This window comes from Coregonus clupeaformis, chromosome 8 (assembly GCF_020615455.1).
Source record: "Coregonus clupeaformis isolate EN_2021a chromosome 8, ASM2061545v1, whole genome shotgun sequence".
Classification (NCBI taxonomy): Eukaryota; Metazoa; Chordata; class Actinopteri; order Salmoniformes; family Salmonidae; genus Coregonus; species Coregonus clupeaformis.
Window position 1 is genome coordinate 48827601 of NC_059199.1, and position 26930 is coordinate 48854530.

General features: G+C 43.3%; 2 protein-coding genes across 2 annotated transcripts in view; both read right to left on the bottom strand.

Moving 5' to 3' along the window:
• The window catches only part of myo1g (myosin IG), a 56880-nt gene extending 40819 nt beyond the window's left edge, over positions 1 to 16061 (bottom strand). Inside the window, exons 1-12 of the mRNA XM_041883642.2 lie at positions 15867 to 16061; positions 13756 to 13964; positions 11960 to 12053; positions 11460 to 11625; positions 10705 to 10758; positions 10305 to 10400; positions 9721 to 9837; positions 8911 to 9117; positions 8450 to 8595; positions 8065 to 8179; positions 7579 to 7749; positions 3906 to 3976 (exon numbers count right to left, since the gene is read on the bottom strand). Coding sequence (XP_041739576.1) covers positions 3906 to 3976; positions 7579 to 7749; positions 8065 to 8179; positions 8450 to 8595; positions 8911 to 9117; positions 9721 to 9837; positions 10305 to 10400; positions 10705 to 10758; positions 11460 to 11625; positions 11960 to 12053; positions 13756 to 13964; positions 15867 to 15961 — 1541 coding nt within the window. The 5' untranslated portion in view covers positions 15962 to 16061. The remainder of the gene's footprint in view (positions 1 to 3905; positions 3977 to 7578; positions 7750 to 8064; positions 8180 to 8449; positions 8596 to 8910; positions 9118 to 9720; positions 9838 to 10304; positions 10401 to 10704; positions 10759 to 11459; positions 11626 to 11959; positions 12054 to 13755; positions 13965 to 15866) is intronic.
• Positions 16062 to 18631: 2570 nt separating this feature from the next.
• Positions 18632 to 21509, bottom strand: si:dkey-154b15.1. The gene is made up of 4 exons (XM_041884915.1): positions 21456 to 21509; positions 20875 to 21070; positions 20628 to 20716; positions 18632 to 20527 (listed from the first exon to the last, which is right to left on the bottom strand). Exons 2-4 carry the CDS (start codon positions 21050 to 21052, stop codon positions 19145 to 19147), a joined length of 1650 nt encoding a protein of 549 aa, XP_041740849.1. The 5' UTR covers positions 21053 to 21070; positions 21456 to 21509; the 3' UTR covers positions 18632 to 19144.
• Between the last annotated feature and the right edge of the window lie 5421 nt (positions 21510 to 26930).

Sequence of the window (26930 nt, forward strand, 5' to 3'; positions counted from 1 at the left end):
TCCTCAGACGGATGTGGAGGTCCTGGGCTGGCGTGGTTACACGTGGTCTGTGGTTGTGAGGCCGGTTGGATGTACTGCCAAATTCTCTAAAACGACATTGGTCGAGAAATGAACATTCAATTCTCTGGCAACAGCTCTGTTGGACATTCCTGCAGTCAGCATGCCAATTGCATGCTCCCTCAAAACTTGAGACATAATCTGTGGCATTGTCTTGTGTGACAGAACTGCATATTTTAGAGTGGCCTTTTATTGTCCCCAGCACAAGGTGCACCTGTGTTATGATCATGCTGTTTAATCAGCTTCTTGATATGCCACATCTGTCAGGTGGATGCATTATCTTGGCAAAGGAGAAATGCTCACTAACAGGGATGTAAACAATTTGTGCACAACATTTGAGAGAAATAAGCTTTTTGTGTGTATGGAACATTTCTGGGATCTTTTATTTCAGCTCATGAAAAATGGAACCAACACTTTACATGTAGCGTTTATATTTTTGTTCAATATAGATTTGAAGGTGGAGGGTAGCATATGGGGTGGAAGTACATTGTGTGCAGTAAAACATATGGAAGGATATGGTTATACAAAGCACAGGTACGGTGAGGGAAAAAAGTATTTGATCCCCTGCTGATTTTGTACGTTTGCCCACTGACAAAGAAATGATCAGTCTATAATTTTAATGGTAGGTTTATTTGAACAGTGAGAGACAGAATAACAACAAAAAAATCCAGAAAAACGCATTCCAAAAATTTTATAAATTGATTTGCATTTTAATGAGGGAAATAATTATTTGACCCCCTCTCAATCAAAAAGATTTCTGGCTCCCAGGTGTGTTTTATTCAGGTAACGAGCTGAGATTAGGAGCACACTCTTAAAGGGAGTGCTCCTAATCTCAGCTTGTTACCTGTATAAAAGACACCTGTCCACAGAAGCAATCAATCAATCAGATTCCAAACTCTCCACCATGGCCAAGACCAAAGAGCTCTCCAAGGATGTCAGGGACAAGATTGTAGACCTACACAAGGCTGGAATGGGCTACAAGACCATCGCCAAGCAGCTTGGTGAGAAGGTGACAACAGTTGGTGCGATTATTCGCAAATAGAAGAAACACAAAATAACTGTCAATCTCCCTTGGCCTGGGGCTCCATGCAAGATCTCACCTCGTGGAGTTGCAATGATCATGAGAACGGTGAGGAATCAGCCCAGAACTACACGGGAGGATCTTGTCAATGATCTCAAGGCAGCTGGGACCATAGTCACCAAGAAAACAATTGGTAACACACTCTGCCGTGAAGGACTGAAATCCTGCAGCGCCCGCAAGGTCCCCTTGCTCAAGAAAGCACATATACAGGCCCGTCTGAAGTTTGCCAATGAACATCTGAATGATTCAGAGGAGAACTGGGTGAAAGTGTTGTGGTCAGATGAGACCAAAATCGAGCTCTTTGGCATCAACTCAACTCGCCGTGTTTGTAGGAGGAGGAATGCTGCCTATGACCCCAAGAACACCATCCCCACCATCAAACATGGAGGTGGAAACATTATGCTTTGGGGGTGTTTTTCTGCTAAGGGGACAGGACAACTTCACCGCATCAAAGGGACGATGTACCGTCAAATCTTGGGTGAGAACCTCCTTCCCTCAGCCAGGGCATTGAAAATGGGTTGTGGATGGGTATTCCAGCATGACAATGACCCAAAACATACGGCCAAGGCAACAAAGGAGTGGCTCAAGAAGCAGCACATTAAGGTCCTGGAGTGGCCTAGCCAGTCTCCAGACCTTAATCCCATAGAAAATCTGTGGAGGGAGCTGAAGGTTTGAGTTGCCAAACGTCAGCCTCGAAACCTTAATGACTTGGAGAAGATCTGCAAAGAGGAGTGGGACAAAATCCCTCCTGAGATGTGTGCAAACCTGGTGGCCAACTACAAGAAACATCTGACCTCTGCGATTGCCAACAAGGGTTTTGCCACGAAGTACTAAGTCATGTTTCGCAGAGGGGTCAAATACCTATTTCCCTCATTAAAATGCAAATCAATTGATAACATTTTTTACATGCGTTTTTCTGGATTTTTGTTGTTGTTATTCTGTCTCTCACTGTTCAAATAAACCTACCATTAAAATTATAGACTGATCATGTCTTTGTCAGTGGGCAAACGTACAAAATCAGCAGGGGATCAAATACTTTTTTCCCTCACTGTATATAGTGGTGAGAGACTAAGAGTGAAGTGCTAAAGGCCATGGTTAAAATATAAAGGCTAAGCTATAGCATGAAGTTCAATAGTATCTAGTGTTAAGAAGGGTTTGAGGAGTCGGCAACACTATAGGGCAATGAGACGGAAATGTATGGCTGTAGGATACAGATGAGAGCGATAAGACAGCGGGAGAAGAGAGAGAGGAAGAGAAAGAGAGAAAGAGAAAGAGAGATGGATTGAGAAAAGTAAGGAGGGAGGGGGGAGCAAAGTAGGTCAGTGCTGGAGGGGCGTGGGAAGGGGGGGTGGCGCTGTGACATGGGTGGGAGGGGTGGGTCGTGGCGGGGACGAGGCAGGGTATATTTAGCAGGAGCAGGGGATGGGATAGGTTGGGGGGGGACTGTCGCAGTCACAGTGAGGTGTAGGGACCTTACGAAGGGTGACAGCGAGGCTGAGGCAGGCTCTCCCCTGGGACCTGGCTGTGACAGGGTGACAGACAGATGAGGACAACATAGTGACAAGGAGAGCCTTCCATCATGGCCGCCCAGGAGCCCTGTCGTATTGGAACAACGTCTAATCCTTTTCAGTATATATTGCACTACTTTGGACCAGAGCCCTGGTCAAAAGTAATGCACTATTTAGGGAATAAGGTGCCATTTCAGACGCAGGCGATGACTACTGCACTATTTCACTAGCATGTTGTGCACTAAAAGGCATGATTGTGGTGTGTGAGCCAGCTGGGTATTCAGGGACGGATGAATGTAAACCAAACATGACCTAATTGCTCAGCGTTGAAGTCATATTATACATCATGTTAACTTGGATTCCCTGACTGTCATTTCTCGTCACATGTACTTGGCAAGACCCACTCTACTTCTCCTTGATTAGTACTGCTCAAGACTTTCTAAGGGGAAATAGTTTGGTAATCTCTCTCTCTCTCTCTCTCTCTCTCTCCCACAGTGTTAGCCAATGAAAGACGCTGGTACTGGATAAACCCACATTGTTAGCCTATGAAAGACCCTGGTACTGGATAATAGTCTGGTCTACTCCCTCCCTCCCTCCCTCTCTCCCTCCCTCAATAAGACGATGTCCTTCTATTTCAAAAATTGAGGGCAGCGCACTTTTTTTTATGTAGGTCCCACAATACTAGTGCCAACAGTGCTAGCCAAGGCGCTAATGGCTTGGCGCTGGTACTGGCTTGTCTTCATTTAGCTACAAATCAAATCAAATCAAATTGTATTGGCCACATGCGCCGAATACAACAGGTGCAGACATTACAGGGAAATGCTTACTTACAGCCCTTAACCAACAGTGCATTTATTTTTAATAAAAAAGTAAAATAAAACAACAACAAAAAAGTGTTGAGAAAAAAAGAGCAGAAGTAAAATAAAATAACAGTAGGGAGGCTATATATACAGGGGGGTACCGGTGCAGAGTCAATGTGCGGGGGCACCGGCTAGTTGAGGTAGTAATATGTACATGTGGGTAGAGTTAAAGTGACATTCACTGCCCTTGACTTTTCATCCAATCAACATTAATCTTATAGGTCCTATAACCTATGACCTTTCCTGTGTTACATCACCATGACCTTTCACCTGTTGAACCACCATAGTTTCCTGTCATGGTTGTGGTTTAAGTGCAGGCTGAGTCAGCCTTAGGTCCCCAACAGGGATGAAGGAGATTAGAGTAAGTGAGTTTACAGCAAGTAAAAGTATGTGACTCACGTGACGTCCCCAGCGTAGTGGCGGATACGGAAGTCTCTGTGGAACTCCATAGTCTTGTCTGACGGGGTGAGCTACAATGGAGATATCATCATCATCATCATCATCATCATCATCATCATCATCGTCACTATCATCACCATCATCACCATCATCATCATCATCATTGTAATCATCATCATCGTCATCACCATCATCACCAACATCATCATCATCATCATCATCATCATCATCATCCTCGTCATCATCATCATCATTATTATTATTTTAATCGTCACAGTTACCCTCTGTAATATAGGCTGGCAGAGGGGGATACAATCATCTCTTACACCTCTCTTATATCTCTCACATATGGAAGCATCCTATAGTACAGTTGGAAGTAGAGCATTTAGACCCACTACCATTGGATGTTACTGTCTGTCTTAATGGTCTCAATAGAATGTAGCTGTCTGCTGAAGTACACTGCTCAAAAAAATAAAGGGAACACTAAAATAACACATCCTAGATCTGAATGAATGAAATAATCTTATTAAATACTTTTTTCTTTACATAGTTGAATGTGCTGACATCAAAATCACACAAACATTATCAATGGAAATCAAATTTATCAACCCATGGAGGTCTGGATTTGGAGTCACCCTCAAAATTAAAGTGGAAAACCACACTACAGGCTGATCCAACTTTGATGTAATGTCCTTAAAACAAGTCAAAATGAGGCTCAGTAGTGTGTGTGGCCTCCACGTGCCTGTATGACCTCCCTACAATGCCTGGGCATGCTCCTGATGAGATGGCGGATGGTCTCCTGAGGGATCTCCTCCCAGACCTGGACTAAAGCATCCGCCAACTCCTGGACAGTCTGTGGTGCAACGTGGCGTTGGTGGATGGAGCGAGACATGATGTCCCAGATGTGCTCAATTGGATTCAGGTCTGGGGAACGGGCGGGCCAGTCCATAGCATCAATACCTTCCTCTTGCAGGAACTGCTGACACACTCCAGCCACATGAGGTCTAGCATTGTCTTGCATTAGGAGGAACCTAGGGCCAACCGCACCAGCATATGGTCTCACAAGGGGTCTGAGGATCTCATCTCGGTACCTAATGGCAGTCAGGCTACCTCTGGCGAGCACATGGAGGGCTGTGCGGCCCCCCAAAGAAATGCCACCCCACACCATGACTGACCCACCGCCAAACCGGTCATGCTGGAGGATATTGCAGGCAGCAGAATGTTCTCCACGGCGTCTCCAGACTCTATCACGTCTGTCACATGTGCTCAGTGTGAACCTGCTTTCATCTGTGAAGAGCACAGGGCGCCAGTGGCGAATTTGCCAATCTTGGTGTTCTCTGGCAAATGCCAAACGTCCTGCACGGTGTTGGGCTGTAAGCACAACCCCCACCTGTGGACGTCGGGCCCTCATACCACCCTCATGGAGTCTGTTTCTGACCGTTTGAGCAGACACATGCACATTTGTGGCCTGCTGGAGGTCATTTTGCAGGGCTCTGGCAGTGCTCCTCCTACCCCTCCTTGCACAAAGGCGGAGGTAGCAGTCCTGCTGCTGGGTTGTTGCCCTCCTACGGCCTCCTCCACGTCTCCTGATGTACTGGCCTGTCTCCTGGTAGTGCCTCCATGCTCTGGACACTACGCTGACAGACACAGCAAACCTTCTTGCCACATCTCGCATTGATGTGCCATCCTGGATGAGCTGCACTACCTGAGCCACTTGTGTGGGTTGTAGACTCCGTCTCATGCTACCACTAGAGTGAAAGCACCGCCAGCATTCAAAAGTGACCAAAACATCAGCCAGGAAGCATAGGAACTGAGAAGTGGTCTGTGGTCACCACCTGCAAAACCAGTCCTTTATTGGGGGTGTCTTGCTAATTGCCTATAATTTCCACCTGTTGTCTATTCCATTTGCACAACAGCATGTGAAATGTATTGTCAATCAATGTTGCTTCCTAAGTGGACAGTTTGATTTCACAGAAGTGTGATTGACTTGGAGTTACATTGTGTTGTTTAAGTGTTCCCTTAATTTTTTTGAGCAGTGTATAACGAAACCACAAGAGTGTAAATAGTGTGAAACCCCTGCTCTCTACTGACCATCCAGTGTAACTGCACTAACAATATCACACCAGTGGGGTGTTAAAGCCATTCTTAAACCATCCATTGGGTCCTGATGGGAGTGTTGCAGTATAATGAAGACAGTAATGGAGAGAAGACATCTTCAGTGAGGTAGAGGAAGGATTGGTGTACCTCAGCATAATTCGCATTGTGGGTTTTTAGTGTAAGTTGCAGAAGGAATGACTATTTTATGGTTACAGGGACATGGTTATAGGAGCTGTAGAGAGGAAAGTTGGAGGTATTTGTGTTAGAATTATGGCCTGGGAGAATAGAATAGATTAGATTAGAATAGAAGAGAATAACATAGAATAGACTAGAATAGAAGATAATAACTTAGAATAGAATAGAATAGAATAGAAGAGAATAACATAGAATAGAATATAATAGAAGAGAATAACATAGAATAGAATAGACTAGAATAGAAGAGCATAACATAGAATAGAAGAGAATAACATAGAATAGAATAGAATAGAATAGAAGAGAATAACATAGAATATAATAGAAGAAAATAACATAGAATAGAATAGAATAGAAGAGAAGAGAATAACATAGAATAGAATAGAATAGAATAACATAGAATAGAATAGAATAAAATAGACTAGGATAGAAGAGAATAACATAGAATAGAATAGAATAGACTAGAATAGAAGAGGATAACATAGAATAGAATAGACTAGAATAGAAGAGAATAACTTAGAATAGAATAGAATAGAATAGAAGAGAATAACATAGAATAGAATAGAATAGAAGAGAATAACATAGAATAGAATAGACTAGAATAGAAGAGCATAACATAGAATAGAAGAGAATAACATAGAATAGAATAGAATAGAAGAGAATAACATAGAATATAATAGAAGAAAATAACATAGAATAGAATAGAATAGAATAGAAGAGAATAACATAGAATAGAATAGAATAGAACAGAATAGAATAGAATAGAATAACATAGAATATAATATACTAGAATAGAAGAGAATAACATAGAATAGAATAGAATGAAGAGAATAACATAGAATAGAATAGAATAGAAGAGAATAACATAGAATCGAATAACATAGAATAGAATAGAAGAGAATAACATAGAATAGAATAGACTAGAATAGAAGAGAATAACATAGAATAGAATAGAATAGAAGAGAATAACATAGAATAGAATAGAATAGAATAGAATAGAAGAGAATAACATAGACTAGAATAGAAGAGAATAGAAGAGAATAACATAGAATATAATAGAATAGAATAACATAGAATAGACTAGAATAGAATAGAATAGAAGAGAATAACATAGAATAGAATAGAATAGACTAGAATAGAAGAGGATAACATAGAATAGAATAGACTAGAATAGAAGAGAATAACATAGAATAGAATAGAAGAGAATAACATAGAATAGAATAGAAGAGAATAACATAGAATAGAATAGAATAGAAGAGAAGAGAAGAGAAGAGAATAACATAGAATAGAAGAGAATAACATAGAATAGACTAGAATAGAAGAGAATAACATAGAATAGAATAGAGTTTATTCTATTGAAGGCAGTGCTGCTCCTTTGACCCACCTTGCGGGAGGTGTAGTGGGGGTGTTGTCCCAGCTTAGCATCCATGCTCTCCAGGCAGACGGTGTCTGTCACCTTCCCCACAGTGAGACAGGCCTCGTCCAACACAGAGATGATGCCCTTATGGGGCTGTTCCACCAGGTCCACGATGATCTGGTTGTTAAAGTAGTCAATCTGGAAACACACAGGGGGGAGAGGAACTGTTAGATGTAGGCTTCTGAATACTGTATGTGTTGCTTATGGGAGTGTGTTTGTGGAGAGAGAGAGAGAGAGAGAGAGCGAGAGCGAGAGCGAGAGAGAGAGAGAGAGAGAGAGAGAGAGAGAGAGAGAGAGAGAGAGAGAGAGAGAGAGAGAGAGAGAGAGAGAGAGAGAGAGAGAGAGAGAGAGAGAGAGAGAGAGAGAGAGAAAGTGTGTGTGTTTCTGCGTGCATGCGCGTCTGTGTGTGTACATGTGTTTGTGTGAGTCCGCGTGTGCGTGTGTGTGACTCACATGCCGCCAGGTGATACCCTCTCTCTGGTACTCGTCTTGTTCCTGGCGAAGGATCAGCTCGATGAAGAGCTGCTGCAGCTTCTCATTACAGTAGTTAATACAGAACTGTTCAAAGCTGCCCAACGACAACACAGAAACACAGGTTTCAATATGGAATAACAGATAATGTAGTCACCATGACTACCATACATTTTGAAGAAATACATGTATTCTTCAGAGAGGTTTCAAAAAGTTAGAAATTATAGATATTGGGAGAAATATTGATATCAAAATACAAGCCTGATCTGCCATCCTGATAACACACAGGATTGTAAAGATAACTCACAGGATTGTAAATACATGGACAGGGAGGAGAAGGTAGATAGATACTATTTGAGAGTCCAACCTGTTGTTGTCGAAGATTTCGAAGCCGTAAATATCCAGCACTCCAATGACTGTGTTTTTCCCATGAAGCACTGGGTTGTAGTCTTTCACCTCAATAACAGCATTGATACGAGCCACAATCCAACCAAACAATCTCTCATAGAGAGCCTAAAGAACCAACATAGAGCGGCGAGAGAGAGAAAAAGAGAGAGAGGGGGAGAGGGAGAGAGTAAGGGAGAGAGCGAGAGAGAGAGAGAGAGAGAGAGAGAGAGAGAGAGAGAGAGAGAGAGAGAGAGAGAGAGAGAGAGAGAGCGAGAGAGAGAGAGAGAGAGAGAGAGAGAAGAGAATGTGACCAGAAATAACATGAGAAAAAGATGTGAGAAAGCAGAGTTATGCAGTACACAATAATGTTTCAACATTGATGGGATTTGTAATTTATAAAGACAACAAGTCTTGCTATGCTAATAGTGACCAGCCCAGTACCTTGGCGAAAGCGTCCCGGCCGAAGCAGGCCTCCTTTTCAGTGTGTCCCTTCTCTATGACCTCTCCGCCCCCGGTGGCCACAGTGCGGTACAGCAGGCTCTTGGACACGTTGTCTGGCTCTGTGGTGGTCAGCTCAGCGATGTGTCTCACAGCCTCCAGACCCACCACCTGGACACTCTCACTGTCTGTCTCAAACTGCAGGTTGCCCTGGGAAGTGGCAGAAACACAGTTCATGATCCTAGTACTATAACACTGGATTTGGTATAAATCATAGATTACAGGGTTGCACTTTATTTCGCAGGTAAATTGCAAGGTATGTACTAAGGCATGTACTAAGAAATAATAGGTTTCCAACCAGGATATCAAATGTTCCTTTAACTGTGTATGTGCTGACATGTATGTGTAACTGATAAATGCACACACACACACACACACACACACACACACACACACACACACACACACACACACACACACACACACACACACACACTACATGTTAATGTTTTTAAATGTATGTGAATTGTACAGTATTTTGTCTGTAATGTCTTTTTTGTTATGTGTCTGACCCCAGTAAGACTAGCTGTCGCCATTGGCTAAAGGGGATCCTAATAAATCAAATCAATCTCTGTCAAGCATGTTAAGGTTTAATGCACTGAACCATTAACATAAGCTCTTAGTTTAGATGAGCACCAATAATGTAAGTAAACAACATGCTAAAGTCTTATAGTTGCATTGGATCATTCAGGTAACCGTTGGTATGTATGGCCAATAGAAATGTGACCAATAATAATACTGTATTCAACCAACCAGGATGAGGATGGTCCCCAGGATCCTGTAGATGGAGTCGATCTCCTCTTCTGTGAAGCCAATCACGTTCAGGGCACTCAGCACAGCCCTGTGACTGGACCGGTCGTTGTTGGATGTCTACAGAGAAAGAGAGAGGTAAATTACAGACTACAGAACAGTATTTACTACTCTTAACTTAACTTTACGTTAGGTTACCTTACGTTACTTTACTTTACCCTAAGTTACTTAACGTTATGCTACTTTACCTCACGTTACTTTACTTTACCCTAAGTTACTTAACGTTATGCTACTTTACCTCACGTTACTTTACTTCACCCTAAGTTACTTAACGTTATGCAACTTTACCTTACGTTACTTTACTTTACCCTAAGTTACTTAACGTTATGCTACTTAACCTTACGTTACTTTACTTTACCCTAAGTTACTTAACGTTATGCTACTTTACTTTACGTTGCTTTCCTTTCTTAGAAATAGCTGGAAACACTGTATTCACAAATGAGTGTTGAGTGTCTATGTGTTTTGTCCAGCAACCAATGTCATGGTAAGGTTGTGGAGCTACTGTAGAAGACTGAAGGAGAACTCACGGTGGAGGCAGCTCCTTCTCTGGTGTACACATAGTTGACAGGGTTATTCTGGAGGTGAAGGGACCCAAGCATTTCCTCTGAGCCTCCACGCAGTAACTGTGGAAATAAAAACACATACAGTACAGTACAGATGTTGAATTGGGAAAATATGGAAACATTCATGACTAATTATGAATCTGTAATAGAACAAATCAAAATAGCCTTTTTCCACCCTGTCCTTTTCCTGATCCAGCCATACATGTCCTGATCCAAACAGCATTAAGCCATTGTTAATCATACTTATGACTTTATTGTACATAATAATATAATAATAATATATGCCATTTAGCAGACGCTTTTATCAAAAGTGACTTACAGTCATGCGTGAATACATTTTTGACCAGTAAAGATCAATATTTACCTGATAGAAGGAGTGGAAGTTCCTCTCTCCTCCCTGCTGCTGAACGACCCTTGACTTGCATGTGGGAACAGAGAAAAATACATGAATACACACACATACACACACACACACACACACAAACACATACACACAGGCCGCGAGTTTAACTAAAAACATAATTCCAAATACAAGACAGAAGAACAGGGTTCAGACACTTCACTGATCCACGGTTAGCAAGGTTATTTCTGTGCAGTGAGAATGGATGACACCATCGTTCACACAGCCCCACTGTGTCAGATGGTGTGTTAGGCTAGCTCATAGAAAGGATCAAAACAGCACCCTATATCATCATGCCCCCAGGTGAGCCCTTCATTATCATTCAACAGAACCAGAACAGGGTGTAATTCACAGGCATTTCTATTCACGGACCCACTCTCTCACCTCTCTCTGCTTCATCACCTTTATCAAACATTTATGTTCAACTATGAAATGAAGACCAGAAAATGGATAACTTTTCAAAAGAAGACTATGGACACAGACACATATTAAGTATATTCCTTCACTATTATATATTCCTTCACTAAAAAGCATGTTCAATCTCCATTTGTAGTCCAGGACAAGGCTTAATCTGTGTCTGGGAAACTTGCCCTATAAATATGAGTTCTGTTCAAGCCGTCCAATCAAATCTCCTCTCCTATCTGTTAAGTCCCTCTCCTCACCCCAAGGTCCAATCACTGTATGTCTCTCTCTATCCTATCCAATCATATTGTTCGTACCTTCTCCAGCAGGTAGTTGTTAATATGGCCGCCGGTGGGGTCGCCGTTGAAGTTGAAGTTGATGTCCATGTACTTGCCGAAGCGGCTGGAGTTGTCATTGCGATTAGTCTTGGCATTACCGAAGGCCTCCAGCACACAGTTTGACTTCAGCAGAACGTTCTTCACACTGTGTAAGAGAGGAGAGGGCGGTCATCATTGATAGTATCAGGTGAGAATGTGGCCCAAAGAGTGAGAGCAGAGGAAGATAAAAAGAGAGAGGTGAATTGGAAGTTCTTTCCACCCTTCAATTGTGAATTTGTGTCTATGACATTGAGTCTGACACAATATAACCTCGTCTCTGGGCTATTGTACTTCTGAGGTTAGGGAGGAAGCCTGATGCACAAGACTAAATGCAATATACTGAAGTTCCTTTCAGAATCAGAACCTGTACTCTAACCCAGTCTAAGATGTAGTTATTTACCTGGGAGGGGAGAGCCTCCTCAGAATCACTGATGACTCACCTCTCAACCTCTGCTCTCTGGCCGGGGTTGGTGATAGCTGCGATGTACTGCATGATGTACTTGCTAGCCTCTGTCTTTCCTGCTCCACTCTCACCTGGGACACAGACACAGATCATTAATAACACAGAAGCAACTCATGTATAGCAGTACATGTACATTACTTGCATAGTTTGCCACAGATACTGGATATATTAGTAGACATACAGTATATTTGTACTTCTACGATATGAGATCATACATGGTAAACATAGAGTCTCCCGAGTGGCGCAGTGGTCTAAGGCACTGCATCGCAGTGCTAGCTGTGCCACTAGAGATCCTGGTTCGTATTCAGGCTCTGTCGTAGCCGGCCGCGACCGGGAGACCCATGGGGCGGCGCACAATTGGCCCAGCGTCGTCTAGGGTAGGGGAGGGAATGGCCGGCAGGGGATGTAGCTCAGTTTGTAGAGCATGGCGTTTGCAACGCCAGGGTTGTGGGTTCGATTCCCACGGTGGGTATGATTTTTTATTTTTATGTATGCACTAACTGTAAGTCGCTCTGGATAAGAGCGTCTGCTAAATGACGTAAATGTAAAATGTAAACTGAAGTTTATTTATGGCATGAATCTTCTAGAAGTAGTTATTGACGGTCAGTCACCAATCACGATGTTTCTATTCCTCTTTCTATGACCGTAAAGTAGCCTGCTATGAGTACACACAGAAGATGAGGAAATAGGACGTTCTGAGCTGGTGCAACTGAGAAAAGACCATTGCAGCAACAGTGAAGAGCAATAAGCATCCTGGAGGAAGTGAGGAACTGAGAGCACTCAGATACTGTAGACATTGGCCTTTTCTCAATTAGATTAGCTGTGTCCTCACTCCTCCGTCCTCTCTGGCCTCCATTTGAAAAAGGTCAAAAGTAATCGAGGAGAGGGAAAGTAGACGAAAATGCGCTTGTTTGAAATGAGACTCCCATTCTTCAACTGCGCGTCATCAGGCAAATTACATTTACAGGGTGGAATCCCAAAATAAATGTATAAAGTGTCAAAACAAATGTAGCTAGTTGAGCAAGCCATTTTATAGATACAAGGATAAGTAGCATGTCCTTTTTAAATGTATGCATGCTTTTCTCCTTCAAGAAAACAACAGCTGATTCAAAGGGGGTGTGGCAGATTTCAAAACTCTTCCGTGAAGGACTCACAAGTGTAGGACTCGTAGGATACACTTGTGCTTCCTCGCCAAAAGGAGGCTATCGAGGAGGGGATGACCGTCTTCCGTTTGCCTGCTAACGAATTGACACACTCCTCGACCACACAACCGCTTATCAGTTTCCGAGTCATGGAGGAGAGAGGACGGAGGACAGAGGACGGAAGACAGAGGACAGAGGACAGAGGAGAAAACCCCATAGACAGAGTGGCATGATGGGGTCTGCAACAGGACAGACTGTGAATAGATGAGGGACCCTGCTCAGTTCTACTTCCCTCAGTAAACTATTGGTAAAATGGTGCTACTGTATAAGCCAAGAAGCAATGCTATGGCATGAATATAAAAAATGGCGAGCAGGTCTTGTGTGAATGTTTCATCACATGATAATGCCCTTAGAAATATTAAATACAATAAATCAACAGAAGTGTCCTCTTTTTTATATGAAGGCAGCAGGACATAGCCAGTTAAAATACTATACATTCACCATGCCTTCTGGCCTGCTCAGAAACCAGCAAGGTGTGAGTCAAACGAGCAGGACCGTGGAAAAATAGGTAAAAGATGATGGTTGGAGTATGAGATGGAATTAATGAATGAGACTGGAGTGTGAGACAGACCTGATATGACGATGCAGGTGTCTTTGGCCCGTCTCTTCATGGCCTTGTACGCAGCGTCAGCCACAGCGTACAGGTGGGGTGGGTTCTCGTACAGCTCCCGGCCACGGTACGCGTCGATGGCCTCTTTACCGTAGATGTCCATCTGTTTATAGGGGTTGACTGACACCACCACCTCACCTATGAAGGTGTAGATACGGGCTTTCTCAAACCTGCCAGGCACATAGACAAACACAGAGACATAGTTAAATTTATTGTAGCTTTTTGAAGTATGGTTTTATCTTATGTAATGTACTTGAAAATTGTCAAAGAATGAATGTCCACAACAGGAAACATAATTTTGATATGAAACAGCCAACTCGTGATAACACTGTAACAAGGGGGACCAGAATAACATATTTTTGCACCTAAAGTCAAACCTCTCACCCTCAAGAGAACACGCCCCAAAGGACAGGAAGTGACACAGGTGAGAAGTGAAAACAGGAAGTATGTACAAATTATGGCTCAAGAGTGGTTTCCACAGCAGTGTGGTTAAGGTTAGGGTTAGGTTTACAATCAAATTTTAAGAAGATAAATTATAGAAATGTGCAGGGTTTAGCTATAATTATGACTTTGTGACTGTGATAACTAGTGACAACCCTCAAGAGGCGTCACTTCCTTCACCTTGTTTAACCTGCCTGGGTATTGGTTTGACTTGTTGTGGTACCTATTCTGCTGAAATTACACAGAATAGTCTGTTTCTGTGTGTAAAAATACAATATGCATGAAGTCATTAATCAACTCTATTTGCATCTAAACCAAAAATACTGTAAATGTCACAACCTGTGATACGAACATGGGCACAAACAGTAATTTACAGTGTATATTAGATGTATACTAAGAACAGGAAGTGACTATGACTGATCCTAATAGTATCTTGATGGGCAATATTAAAGGAAAGTATGGTCAGGCAGGGCATGATCAAATTAATGGGAACTTCAGGGAATAAGAATTTGGTACATGCATTGCCTAGCTTACCATCTAGGGCAAAGGCCTCACTAAAACACATGGGCTGCATCTGAAACGGCACCCAAGTTCATATATATTCCCTATAGTGCCCTAATTTTGACCAGGGCCCACTATATAGGAAAGGGAATAGGATACCATCTCAAACGCACCAATGGACTACGATGAGAAAAGTGATATGAAACTAGTGTCCATTTGCTAAGAATATGTGAGCTATATAAAATCTGCTTGAGTGATATTCTACTCTAACTACTTCTAAGCTTCCACTGGATTCTGAAGATGTGGGTCTATGTGGTTTCTCACTACTGTCTCAAGAGAAGGGCATGTCACGATGTTACCAAACTTGAGAGAGAGAGAGAGAGAGAGAGAGAGAGAGAGAGAGAGAGAGAGAGAGAGAGAGAGAGAGAGAGAGAGAGAGAGAGAGAGAGAGAGAGAGAGAGAGTCTGACAAGTGTTGGAATAGAGAGATGCTGAGAAGGATGAATTTAGCAGCAGATGCAGACAGTCACACCACACCCAAAATAGAGAACTCAACAGAATATGTCACTGAGAAAACCAATCAGAAAGTGTGAAGTCAAATAAAACGAGTTGATGACGTATTCTTGACTTACAATGAATCTATTTATGTGACTGTTTCTATGGTGATAGAAACTAACCGGATAATACAAGTTCATATCGCAACCACTGAGGGTGGGCGGGAAAGTCAAACCAGAAATGACTCATCCTTCTCCTTTTCCTGTCTCTCTCTCTTTCTCTCTCACAGTCTCTACAAGTCAACTTCTTCACCTTGGTTCTTGTACAAACAAAGAGTTTATAACACTCCTATAAGAGAGGCCCTGAAAAGTTGCCATTGTTGTGAGGCTGATGAGTACACGCTCTCTGACAACAGAGCTCTTGAATGTAAAGCTGTGACATCACAACCCTACAAGCACACAACCAGCCAGTTTGAGATAACAGATACATATAAAATATTTGAGGGCCCACAAAGTCATCAGTTCCTCAGTAGGTGTCCCCATGACAGCTTCATCTCCATCCCTGTGTTACAGACAGCTACTTCCTCTTCCCCTCTACCTCCTCTCTACCAGCGGACACTCTACAATCAGGCCTTACCTTAACTTCAGATTCTCCATAAACTGCTCCATGTTCACCTCATCCAGAAGGACAAAATCCGACTTCCCAAACTCCAGGCCTTCCAGCTCCGCCATCCTGACAGACAGACAGATAAACAGAGAGGAAGGAACGAACGAGGACTCAAGAGAGGACAGAGAGAAGTGAAGTGAAGGCAGACAGACTAGTGCTGCTGGGGCCCGGTGGCGTGCTGTGGGTGTGGCGTAAGTCTGTTCTTTTGTGGTGCGGTGGATTCTGGGATGGTGTGCTGCTTAGTCAAGTCACTGAGGGCTGTGGTCGGCATGCTGCAGCATGTCATCCTCTCAGTAGTGTGTGTGTGTGTGTGTGTGTGTGTGTGTGTGTATGTGTGTGTGTGTGTGTGTGTGTGCGTGTGCGTGTGCGTGAGAGAGAGAGAGAGAGAGCTGGGGGCACACAATGGTTGAATCAACATTGTTTCCATGTAATTTCAGCGAAATTACGTTGAACCAACATGGAATAGATGTTGAATTTATTTCTGTGCCCAGTGGGAGAGTGAGTGTGTGTGTGTGTATGTATGTGTGAGAGAGTGTGAGTGTGTGTGTGTCAGTGTGTGTGTGTTGTGTTTGTAGCGAGTATATATACTGTACATAACGGGACAGAGAAGAGCTATCATTAAATACATACAGCACTTCTGCATCCTCCTCTTCCTGCCACAGGCCTCCAGACCTCCTTGTTTCCGTGGGAGACAGACCGCAGTGAGTGAACCGTTGCAGAAGCTCTCTCAGCCTCTCCTCTCCCTCTCCTTCTCCCTCTCCCTCAGCCTCTCCCTCCCTCTCCCTCTCTCTCTCTCGCTCTCTTTCTCTCTTTCTCCCGCTCCCTCTCTCTCCCCCTCTCTCTCCCTCTTTCTCTCTCTCTCTCCCTCCCTCTCTCTCTCACTCTTTCTCTTTCCTTCTCTCTGTCTTTCAGCCTCTCCCTTTGCATGCCTTTTTTTTCTCCGTAAAGACTCCATTCTCCTAACATAGTTGATGAAAAAATGTCACATAAAATAAAAACAGAACAGAGACACATAGGCTCTATCCACTGCCAACCCTGTACAATTAACCCTGTAAATCTGCTGTAAATTCGAGGACAACATTCCCTTATCTCCTGGGAAGGATCAGGGCATTTCCTGCTTCTGACTCCACAGCAGCATTCATCATCCCCCTGGGGTTTGTCCTGAGCTAGAGATCAGGCTGATCCTTATCAGACATTAAACCACACCGTAATTGTAGGCAAAAGATTTTTGTATAAATTGCGAGATTGTCTGATTCCTGTGTAGAAAACCATCCATTAAAGACCAAGATTTCCACTCTGTTTCAACAGTATGGTATTTCCCAATGCAGGACAGGTAATCTGGCTCCAGACATGAGTCAGAACATATGAAGAGCGGTCTCCTACCAACTGGAAAAGGATGGTGATACATTGTGTGGGGGTGGCATGAGTGTATGAGAGGACAAAGAAGGACTCAGTCTTTGTCAATATTGCCAAATAATAAAATGTAGTTAATAAACAAAATCCATGTTCTGACATTTCAGTCAGTGTACTTCTGTCAGCCTCTGAGTCGCAGCCTTAGTCATTGGTGATCATCTAACATCTTACATTTGAACTCATCGACAATGACAGCTATTTGTTTTTCTACCACGTGTGAACCAACGTTGTTCGGGAAACAGTGAATGATGAGGCAATGGACGTCAACATAAAACCTCATAGCACTCATTGGTGAAAGAACACATTGCAGTAACACTGCTAAGGCCTATTACAATATGTAAATCAAGAGGATACTCTTGAGTTACTTCCTAGAGTGTATGGAGTTGCACTTGAAACCTGGAGTGATTTTTGCTTCTCTAAGGCTGCGTTTACACAGGCAGCCTCATTCAATTTTTCCACTAATAGTTTTTTTTAAACAATCAGATTAGCTCTTTTGCCAATAATTGGGGAAAAAATCTGAATTGTTTGAGTGTACAAAACATTATGACATAGACTGACCAGGTGAATCCAGGTGAACCCTATGATCCCTTATTGACGTCACTTGTTAAAACCACTTAAATCAGTGTAGATGAAGGGGAGGAGACAGGTTAAAGAAGGATTTTTAAGCCTTGAGACAATTGAGACATGGATTGTGTATGTGTGCCATTCAGAAGATGAATGGGCAAGACAAAAGATTGAAGTGCCTTTGAACGGGGTATTGTAGTTGGTGCAAAGGCGCACCGGTTTGTCAAGAACTGCAACACTGCTGGAGTCAACATGGGCCAGCATCCCTATGGAACGCTTTCGACAACTTGCAGTCCATGCCCCGACAAATTGAGGCTGTTCTGAGGACAAAAGGGGGGGTTTCAAGTCAATATTAGAAGGTGTTCTTAATGTTTTCTCATAACATTAAGAACATGGCCCGTTTCCTCATAAGTATCATCCCATAGACTGCACTTCCACTCACCCCCTCCTAACCTGCTCATCTCTGATCAGTACTTCCTCTGTCAGTGTGCCTTGTGTTCTGTCATGTCGACTGCGTGGGGCCGCCTCACATCCTGTGTAGGGAGGGGGGCTGTCTGCGTCAGTGAGAACTTCCTCTCTCATCTGCTTCTGGCTCCATCACCACACGACATGACACTCTGGATCCAGAAGTTACACACTCAGAATCAGTCTGGCAAGAAGCACACAACCAGATACTAAGGCAAAAGCGTAGAGGCAAACTGACATAGTAACAGAATGAAGTGGAATGTGGAGTCAATGACAATTCTAAAGAGAGAGAGGATGATATGTTGGTTTTAATCTATGTGAAGAATTTAAATTAACACATTCCATGACAGATTCCACAAGCAATTGAATGAGATCATCCCAGAATAGGCAAATTGTTCCAAATAATCAACACAGATCATTTGTAATTAATCATTAGGCTACATTGAAAGTCTACTCCAGAAACTAATTGCTTTTTCATTTGCATATCTTCTACAAAACCTTTCGATAGTGATTTAGTCTCAAACATAATGAAAATAATAACAAATATCACACAAAAATGTAAGATCAAAAATATATAATACATTAGTTATACTCTCGAACCCCCCAAAAAAAGAAACCACATTTACTAACAGAAATAGGTTCAAATCAGACCATAACAAAGAACATATTAGAATCCGTCATAATCAATTTGCCTAAGCCACATTTTATTGAACATTTTACCCCACATCATGACATTTAAGATATTTAAGAAATAAACAGCTTAAGCCAATTTTATTATAGGTGTCAGAATCTAAACTAGTGACTTGCTATGGTTTTTTCTTGATTTTTCTTGATAGCACATTCTTCCATTCTGCTTTGTTAGTAGGAATTTTGGGAAGTAATGGCTTCTTTTTCGCCACTGGCATCTGAGCTCCAGCAGAGGGCCCTACCACATCATCCACCCTTTCTTGCCTCGAGACATCCCTCTGTGTTACTCTCTGCTCCTTGACTTTCTCCTGGGAATCAGAGTGACTTCTTCCCCTGTGACTGGGGGTGGGTGTATAGGGTACTGGGCTTCCAGCCCTCTGTACAGTCCTTCCACGCCCAGAGTCACCCTGGTACTTTGAGGAGGTGTAATCTGGTACAGCAGCTGGCACAGGGACAGGGTCACGATCCCATGGGATGGGAGCATGCTTCTTTTTGGGCAGGCTCGATAGAGAACTGCTTCTCCTGTCCCTTGAGCCCCTGTCCAGTGCCCTCCCTGTTCGCCCGGCTGGTGGAAGTTCTAGGGGTTTTCCCAAGAGAATCTGCATCATGTCATAACTGTCCCTGGAAGGTCCTACAAGGCGGAGAATATCTCCGACCTGATTGACAAGGACAGTAGGATAAACACTATTATACTTCTGAATCAGTTTACCAATTCTAACCTGCCTGTTGTGATCGAGTGTCCCCAGTGGGATTTCTTGGGTGCGTAGTGTTGAGTTGAGCGCAGTGAGAAAGTCTTGCAACTTTTCCATAGCACTCTTTGGGCTCTTCCCCTCGAGGACGACAGAACTGATATCTGAACATTCATTAGGCTGCACATCCATTTGAATGTTATTGCTTCCAAGAATTGTATCAATGTCGTTTTTCCTGAAGCACAGGGCATATCGGAGCACATCTGTGTCCATTAGAAAGGAGACCGCACTGCGAGACCTGCTGGGAGATGGGTTCCTCCTGTGGGTGACGTTGGCCCCATACCCTGGTGCCAGAAGACTGGGAGATGGGTTGCCACTCCGGGGGCTGGAGAGGCTACAAGGTGACTCTGAGTCCCGTGAAGAGTTGGTTGGGGAAGAAGACTGCAGGACATGTGCAAACTGCTCTGCATTGACTGAAATAGGACTCCTGCTCCCAGCATACATAGGACTCATGTTCCTAGCATGCATTGCAGTACCATTGGTGTGGTGCATCCTGGTGGAGGCTTTGGAGGTCCCAGAGGCATGGTCGCTGAGGCTGGGTGGGGAAGGGTTGTTTTGGGGCTGGTTGTCTTGGTGTAAGAGCTGCTGCAGTTGGGCTTTCACTGCTCTGAGCTTCAGAAAGGAGCCCTGGACGAGCAGCTGACCATGTCGAAGCTTGTACACCTTAAAGCCATGGATGTCTAGGAGTCGCAGCACCTCTCTGTCATTGGGGAACACACTCACATCCAGAGTTGCCTTGACTGGCATGTCCACCTGAAATACACACACATAAAACAAAACAAGATAAACATTAGGATTTAATTATACTTGAACAATATGATATGTAATACAAGGGACAGGGGCTTTTCCCTACCTCAGGCCTGTCAACTATTCTGACTTTGAGACTAAATTGTTGTTGGTCCACCTCCAACACATGGGGCAACTGCAAGACATGGGCAGCCACTGCAAAAGAGAGAGGGTAGGTTAAATAAATGATCAAGTAGTTGTGGTGGTTTTATGAAAGTGTATCAATAAATTCAGGGGCAAAGGGTAGCCTACTTTAACACATACTAATAATTGTGCAGAATGCAATTTCATCAATTTAATTACAGACCGTCTACCTTCTGGTTCCTCAAATATGACAAAGGCCTGTCCCGGGCTGTTAGATGGAAACAGCACTCTCTGCACCTCTCCTCCACCGTTCCGTGGTCGCAGGAAGTGTATAGTGAGCTTGTCAACCATTCTATCAGAGGCAAGGATATTGGGGACGCCAAGAACCTCCACGGCTATACCCTCCATTGTGAAGTTCTGTCAACACTGGAGAAAGAGATGAGCAACGTGACCGCAGTTGACAACAGCTCGTGACAGTAATGGAGGTTATAAAAGCCATGTAATGTGAAAAACTGAAAGTTACTGAACGTAAGCATTTTGACAGTACGAAATATTCCATTGTACGCAATATATTCTTACATGAAATTAACTGTGTATTTATATGTCAGTTAACGAAGAAGTTCTCCCAATCAATGTGATTTGTTTGTTTGGCAATGTTGTTGTTATCCCTATCAAAGTTTCCCACTCGTTTTCCACCAGTTTTTCCACTAAGAAAACACATAGCAAAGATACTGACGCAAGTTATACATTTTACAGAAAATCTTGTGTTTTCCTTTTCCTACAAAATAGTGTCATTCGAACCTAAACTTACCTATGTATATAGTGTAGTCGTTCGTTCAAAATAAAGGTCGTCACTATGCATTTAGGGAAAACCGAAAGTGAAAGGTGCGCGTATTTCTCAGGATGGCCACTACGGGACGCTGCTTTACTACAAGATGCTAGGCCTTCTACTTACAGTGGTTCTGAAGTGTACATTGTCAAACGAATTCTCTCATTGTTGAAATGCTGTCAATGCAGTTTAATGCACTGTTTTAATTATAAACTAAGACCAATAACTATTGGAATATCAGTATAAAGTGGTATAATGATAAAGTATATCCAGCTTTGTTGAAGAGACTGCAGGTAGGCCTATATCAACCATCTGAGGGCAAGACATACATTGGTCTACTCAAGTTGAATCTTCTTACATACCTTCAACACATTGAGCGGTGACAAGACAAGAAATGGTTTCTGACAATTGTATTTGTATTCACATTTAGTTTGTAGAATGTAGAAGTGGTCCTCTGTAGCTCAGCTGGTAAAGCACGGCGCTTGTAACGCCAAGGTAGTGGGTTCGATCCCCGCGACCACCCATACACAAAAAAATGTATGCACGCATGACTGTAAGTCGCTTTGGATAAAAGCGTCTGCTAAATGGCATATTATATTATTATAAGTAAAAAAAAATACCCTTTTCAGTTATGGTATCAAGTCAACAATGTAGCCCAACAATTAGATGTTTTGATCACTGATTGCTATTGGGTTTAATTTGACCATTAACAAGTTTGAGGTCCTAGGATTGACTTACAGTGCATTCGGAAAGTATTCAGACCTGTTGACTTTTTCCACATTTTGATACGTTACAGCCTTATTCTAAAACTGATTAAATTGTTTTTTCCCCTCATCAATCTACATACAATACCCAATAATGACGAAGCAAAAATAAGTTTTTAGAGATTTTTGCAAATGTATATATTAAAAAAAGAGGAAATATCAAATTTACATAAGTATTCAGACCCTTTACTCAGTACTTTGTTGAAGCACCTTTGGCAGCGATTACAGCCTCGAGTCTTCTTGGGTATGATGCTACAAGCTTGGCACACATGTATTTGGGGAGTTTCTCCCATTCTTCTCTGCAGATCCTATCAAGCTCTGTCAGGTTGGATGGGGAGCATCGCTGCACAGCTATTTTCAGGTCTCTCCAGAGATGTTCAATCGGGTTCAAGTCCAGGCTCTGGCTGGGCCACTCAAGGACATTCAGAGACTTGTCCTGAAGCCACTCCTGCGTAGTCTTGGCTGTGTGCTTAGGCTCACTGTCCTGTTGGAAGGTGAACCTTCGCCCCAGTCTGAGGTCCTGAGCGCTCTGGAGCAGGTTTTCAACAAGGATCTCTCTGTACTTTGCTCCGTTCATCTTTCCCTCGATCCTGACTAGTCTCCCAGTCCCTGCCGCTGAAAAACATCCCCACAGCATGATGCTGCCACCACCATGCTTCACCGTAGAGATGGTGCCAGGTTTCCTCCAGACGTGACGCTTGGCATTCAGGCCAAAGAGTTCAATCTTGGTTTCATCAGACCAGAGAATCTTGTTTCTCATTGTCTGAGAGTCTTTAGGTGCATTTTGGCAAACTCCATGCAGCCTGTCATGTGCCTTTTACAGAGGAGTGGCTTCCATCTGGCCACTCTACCATAAAGGCCTGATTGGTGGAGTGCTGTAGAGATGGTTGTCCTTCTGGAAGGTTCTCCCATCTCCACAAAGGAACTCTTGAGCTCTGTCAGAGTGACCATCGGGTTCTTGGTCACCTCTCTGACCAAGGCCCTTCTCCACCGATTGCTCAGTTTGGCCGGGCGGCCAGCTCTAGGAAAAGTCTTGGTGGTTCCAAACTTCTTCCATTTATGAATTATGGAGGCCACTGTGTTCTTGGGGACCTTCAATGCTGCAGAAATGTTTTGGGACCCTTCCCCAGATCTGTGCCTCGACATAATCCTGTCTCGGAGCTCTACGGACAATTCCTTCGACCTCATGGCTTGGTTTTTGCTCTGACATGCACTGTCAACTGTGGGACCTTATATAGACATGTGTGTGCCTTTCCAAATCATGTCCAATCAATTGAATTTACCACAGGTGGACTCCAATCAAGTTGTAGAAACATCTCAAGGATGATCAATGGAAACAGGATGCACCTGAGCTCAATTTCGAGTCTTTTTAATACATTTGCAAAAAAATGTAAACACCTGTTTTCACTTTTCCTTTATGGGGTATTGTGTGTACATTTTATTTAATTCATTTTAGAATAAGGGGTCTGAATACTTTCCGAACTGTAACTCATTCTTAGGTCTATAGCAAGAAAGTTTATACATTTAGAAAGATACAATCCTATTATACAGTCTTTAATTATACAATATCACAAGAAAATGTATGTGTTACATAAGTGGCCTCAAACCACCCAACTATAATTTAGGGTGGTTTAAATATAGTTGACCTTCTACAATAACCTTTTAATCGATGTGTGAGGTTTAGGCTACCTACAGTGCATTCGTAAAGTACTAATTAGTCTTAGATTGGTTTCAATCTAAGTCTAATGTTGTTTGGTATGATGATAGTTGTTTTTCATATGCATTTTAAATTGTTGCCAGACAATAGCCCAGATACTCCCTACTTTTTAATTTGGTCATTTGTATCAGCAAAACATCTATTGTTTTCTGTAGTTTTTTTGTTGTTGCTGAAAGTTGGAATTGATTAGCTGCGTGTTTATTCTCTATTGATTTCAGAATGTATTCATAACAAACATACATTTAGATTGCGCAATCTCATAGGCATGATACGATTTCTCAATTGTTTTATGTTGATTCATAGTGGAAAGTGACACTTTCCCCACTACGGGACAGCAGAGGACTGCTCAAGGTGTCTGTTTGGCCACAATCTACACAGCAACACAGTCCATCCAGAACAATCTGACTGTCTGTTTGGCATAATCTCATGGCACCAACATAACATAAGTCTACCTGTCTCATCTTCCTATGTGTAAAATAAGTAATTAATACGTAATAGATAGCCTGATTAGAATTATATAGAAAATCCTGTCTTTCCCATTTGAGTCATTTAACAGAAGCTCTTATCCAGAGCGACTTACAGGAGCAATTATGGTTAAGTGTCTTGCTCAAGGGCGCGTCAGCAGATTTTTCACCTAGTCGGCTCAGGGATTCAAACCAGCGACCTTTCAGTTTAGAACCAACGCTCTTAACCGCTAGGTTACCTGTCGCCCATTTACATTTCTACTTCCTCTTGACCTTTTTTCAATTCAAACTCAAACTATGCATTCTGACCCCAACCCTTGATCTGTTACACTACAATATAGACAGTTAGAAACTGATGCAGTAACGGCTTTGATGGTGGGTGGTGACTGTGGTCTCACAGAGCCCCATACACAGAGGACTGGCATGGTGGATGACTCAGAATACATCATTAGACAACAACAATACAGCCCATAGAAAGAGCTCTGTCATTGGCATAGCGTCTATGATCACAGGACAGGCTATGAATTTCAGCTTTGTTTGTCTATTGAAATGCTGACTGTCTCTCCAGTTGACGTGGTCTGCATGCAGATGTGTTGACCATCAAGCTTGAACGCTTGCATCTGTGTTGGCAGGAAAACACTAGTCATTCATTTCAGGCTCATCTGTGTCATTGCAGAGCTCAGGAACTCTGTGTTTTTAAAACTAGGCCTAGGGAGGGAGTTCAATGTGACACACAGCATTTCCAAACCCCATTGGAAGAGCAATAGAAACAGCACAGCTCTGGACAGAACAATCTGATTAATCCCTATTTTTTTATCTTCTCAGAAGCATTGTACCCATCTGTGGCAGTGTCCTGCACGTGGCCATCATTTCATTCAATCTGTCTGTGTATCATTTCATTTGAGAAAATCTGCTCGGATTCATGTTAACAGTGTACTAGACCTCACGTGTATGTCTGTTGTTTGCATTACATCAACAACAATGACAATTCAAGTCTGTCAAGGTTTGAATAGTCGCCCAGCTAAAGGACTTTGCCATTGCCTAGTCAAACAGCCTGATACCTGTGTGTATTGGAGGAGTAATGGTTCTGCTTAAAGGTGATGATACTGGCAAGAGCAGTGTGCAGGTCTTTCTTTTCTTCGAAGACATCATTGATGATTCCCACGCACCTGCAACAAGGAAACTCAGATGTGCAAGTGCATTTCCTCTTCTGCTTAAAGGCCTGAAGTTCTTCCCATTGACTCTTAATCATCCTGATGCGTGAGGAAGAGGTCAGATTCTGTTATTAAGCTTGTATAAGACAGAGGATTGGCCTTGGCCCTAATGACGGCACGGCAACCACTGGGACTACAGATTAAGAGCACTGACTGCGTCACCTAGCTACCTAACTGAGTTCTGGGTACTAGCACAATATTTAACTCCTCGAGTCTCTCTCACGGCACCGTGACATAGCTTAGTCTGTGTCAGCAGAGGAGGTTGGAGGTGATGGTGTTCTTAGAATCAGTTAGAGGTTCCACGTGGAAAAGGGTCATAGTGGACTTGTATTCTAGGAAATAATGTTTTGAAATACTATGTTATAGTTCTGCTCAACCTTTCTGCCCTTTACCGAACTGTGGGTTAATATACACAGAGGATATGGTGTTTAGCCCAAAATGAAAGGCTTTGTATCTGAAGGTTATGTAAGGGCCAGTGGGGGCTGAGTGTGAATGATGTCTTTGTGTTGTGTCCGCATGCTGCACACTCCCTATCAGCTGACCGCCTTGGGGGTGCATGGGGACGGGGACGCATGCTGCACACTCCCTATCAGCTCACCGCCTTGGGGGTGCATGGGGGTGGAGACGCATGCTGCACACTCCCTATCAGCTCACCGCCTTGGGGGTGCATGGGGGTGGGGACGCATGCTGCACACTCCCTATCAGCTGACCGCCTTGGGGGTGCATGGGGGTGGGGATAGGCTGGACAGGACAGGAGATACTGTCACGATTCCGACAGACGACCAGAGGACCACAATTGCGTCACACCAGAAAGTTTATTAAACTTAAGGGAAAAGGGAAGTAGGGAGTGAATGAAGGCTCCAGGGGTAACAGGGATCCCGTCCAATGCGCTGGGTCTGTGCCCCCCAGTGGCAGCGATGCGTCCTATGAAGCCGGTGGTGGGTGGTCCAGAAGTCCTGGGGGGGAGACACAGACACAACAGGGCGGAATGAAACCAGGCAGCAGTACAGTTCAAGGGAAATCCAAAATACGTAGTAGCAAGGCAGAAGGCTGGTCAGAGTTACCGGGATTGAAGAGTAGTCAGGAGTCGTAATGGCAGAAGCAGGTCTGGATCTCCTGAGGCAGAAGAGTATCCAAAAACAGGCAGGTCCGGGGGTCACAAAACCAGGGTGAGCCAGAAGCGCGAGCAAACAGGTTCCGGGTGTGAGCTTTGCAGACGATCTGACACCGGAGAGCTGAAAGACAGGGCCTTAAATACTGGGAGAGGTTAGTGGGTAATGCAGCGCAGCTGGCAGGGT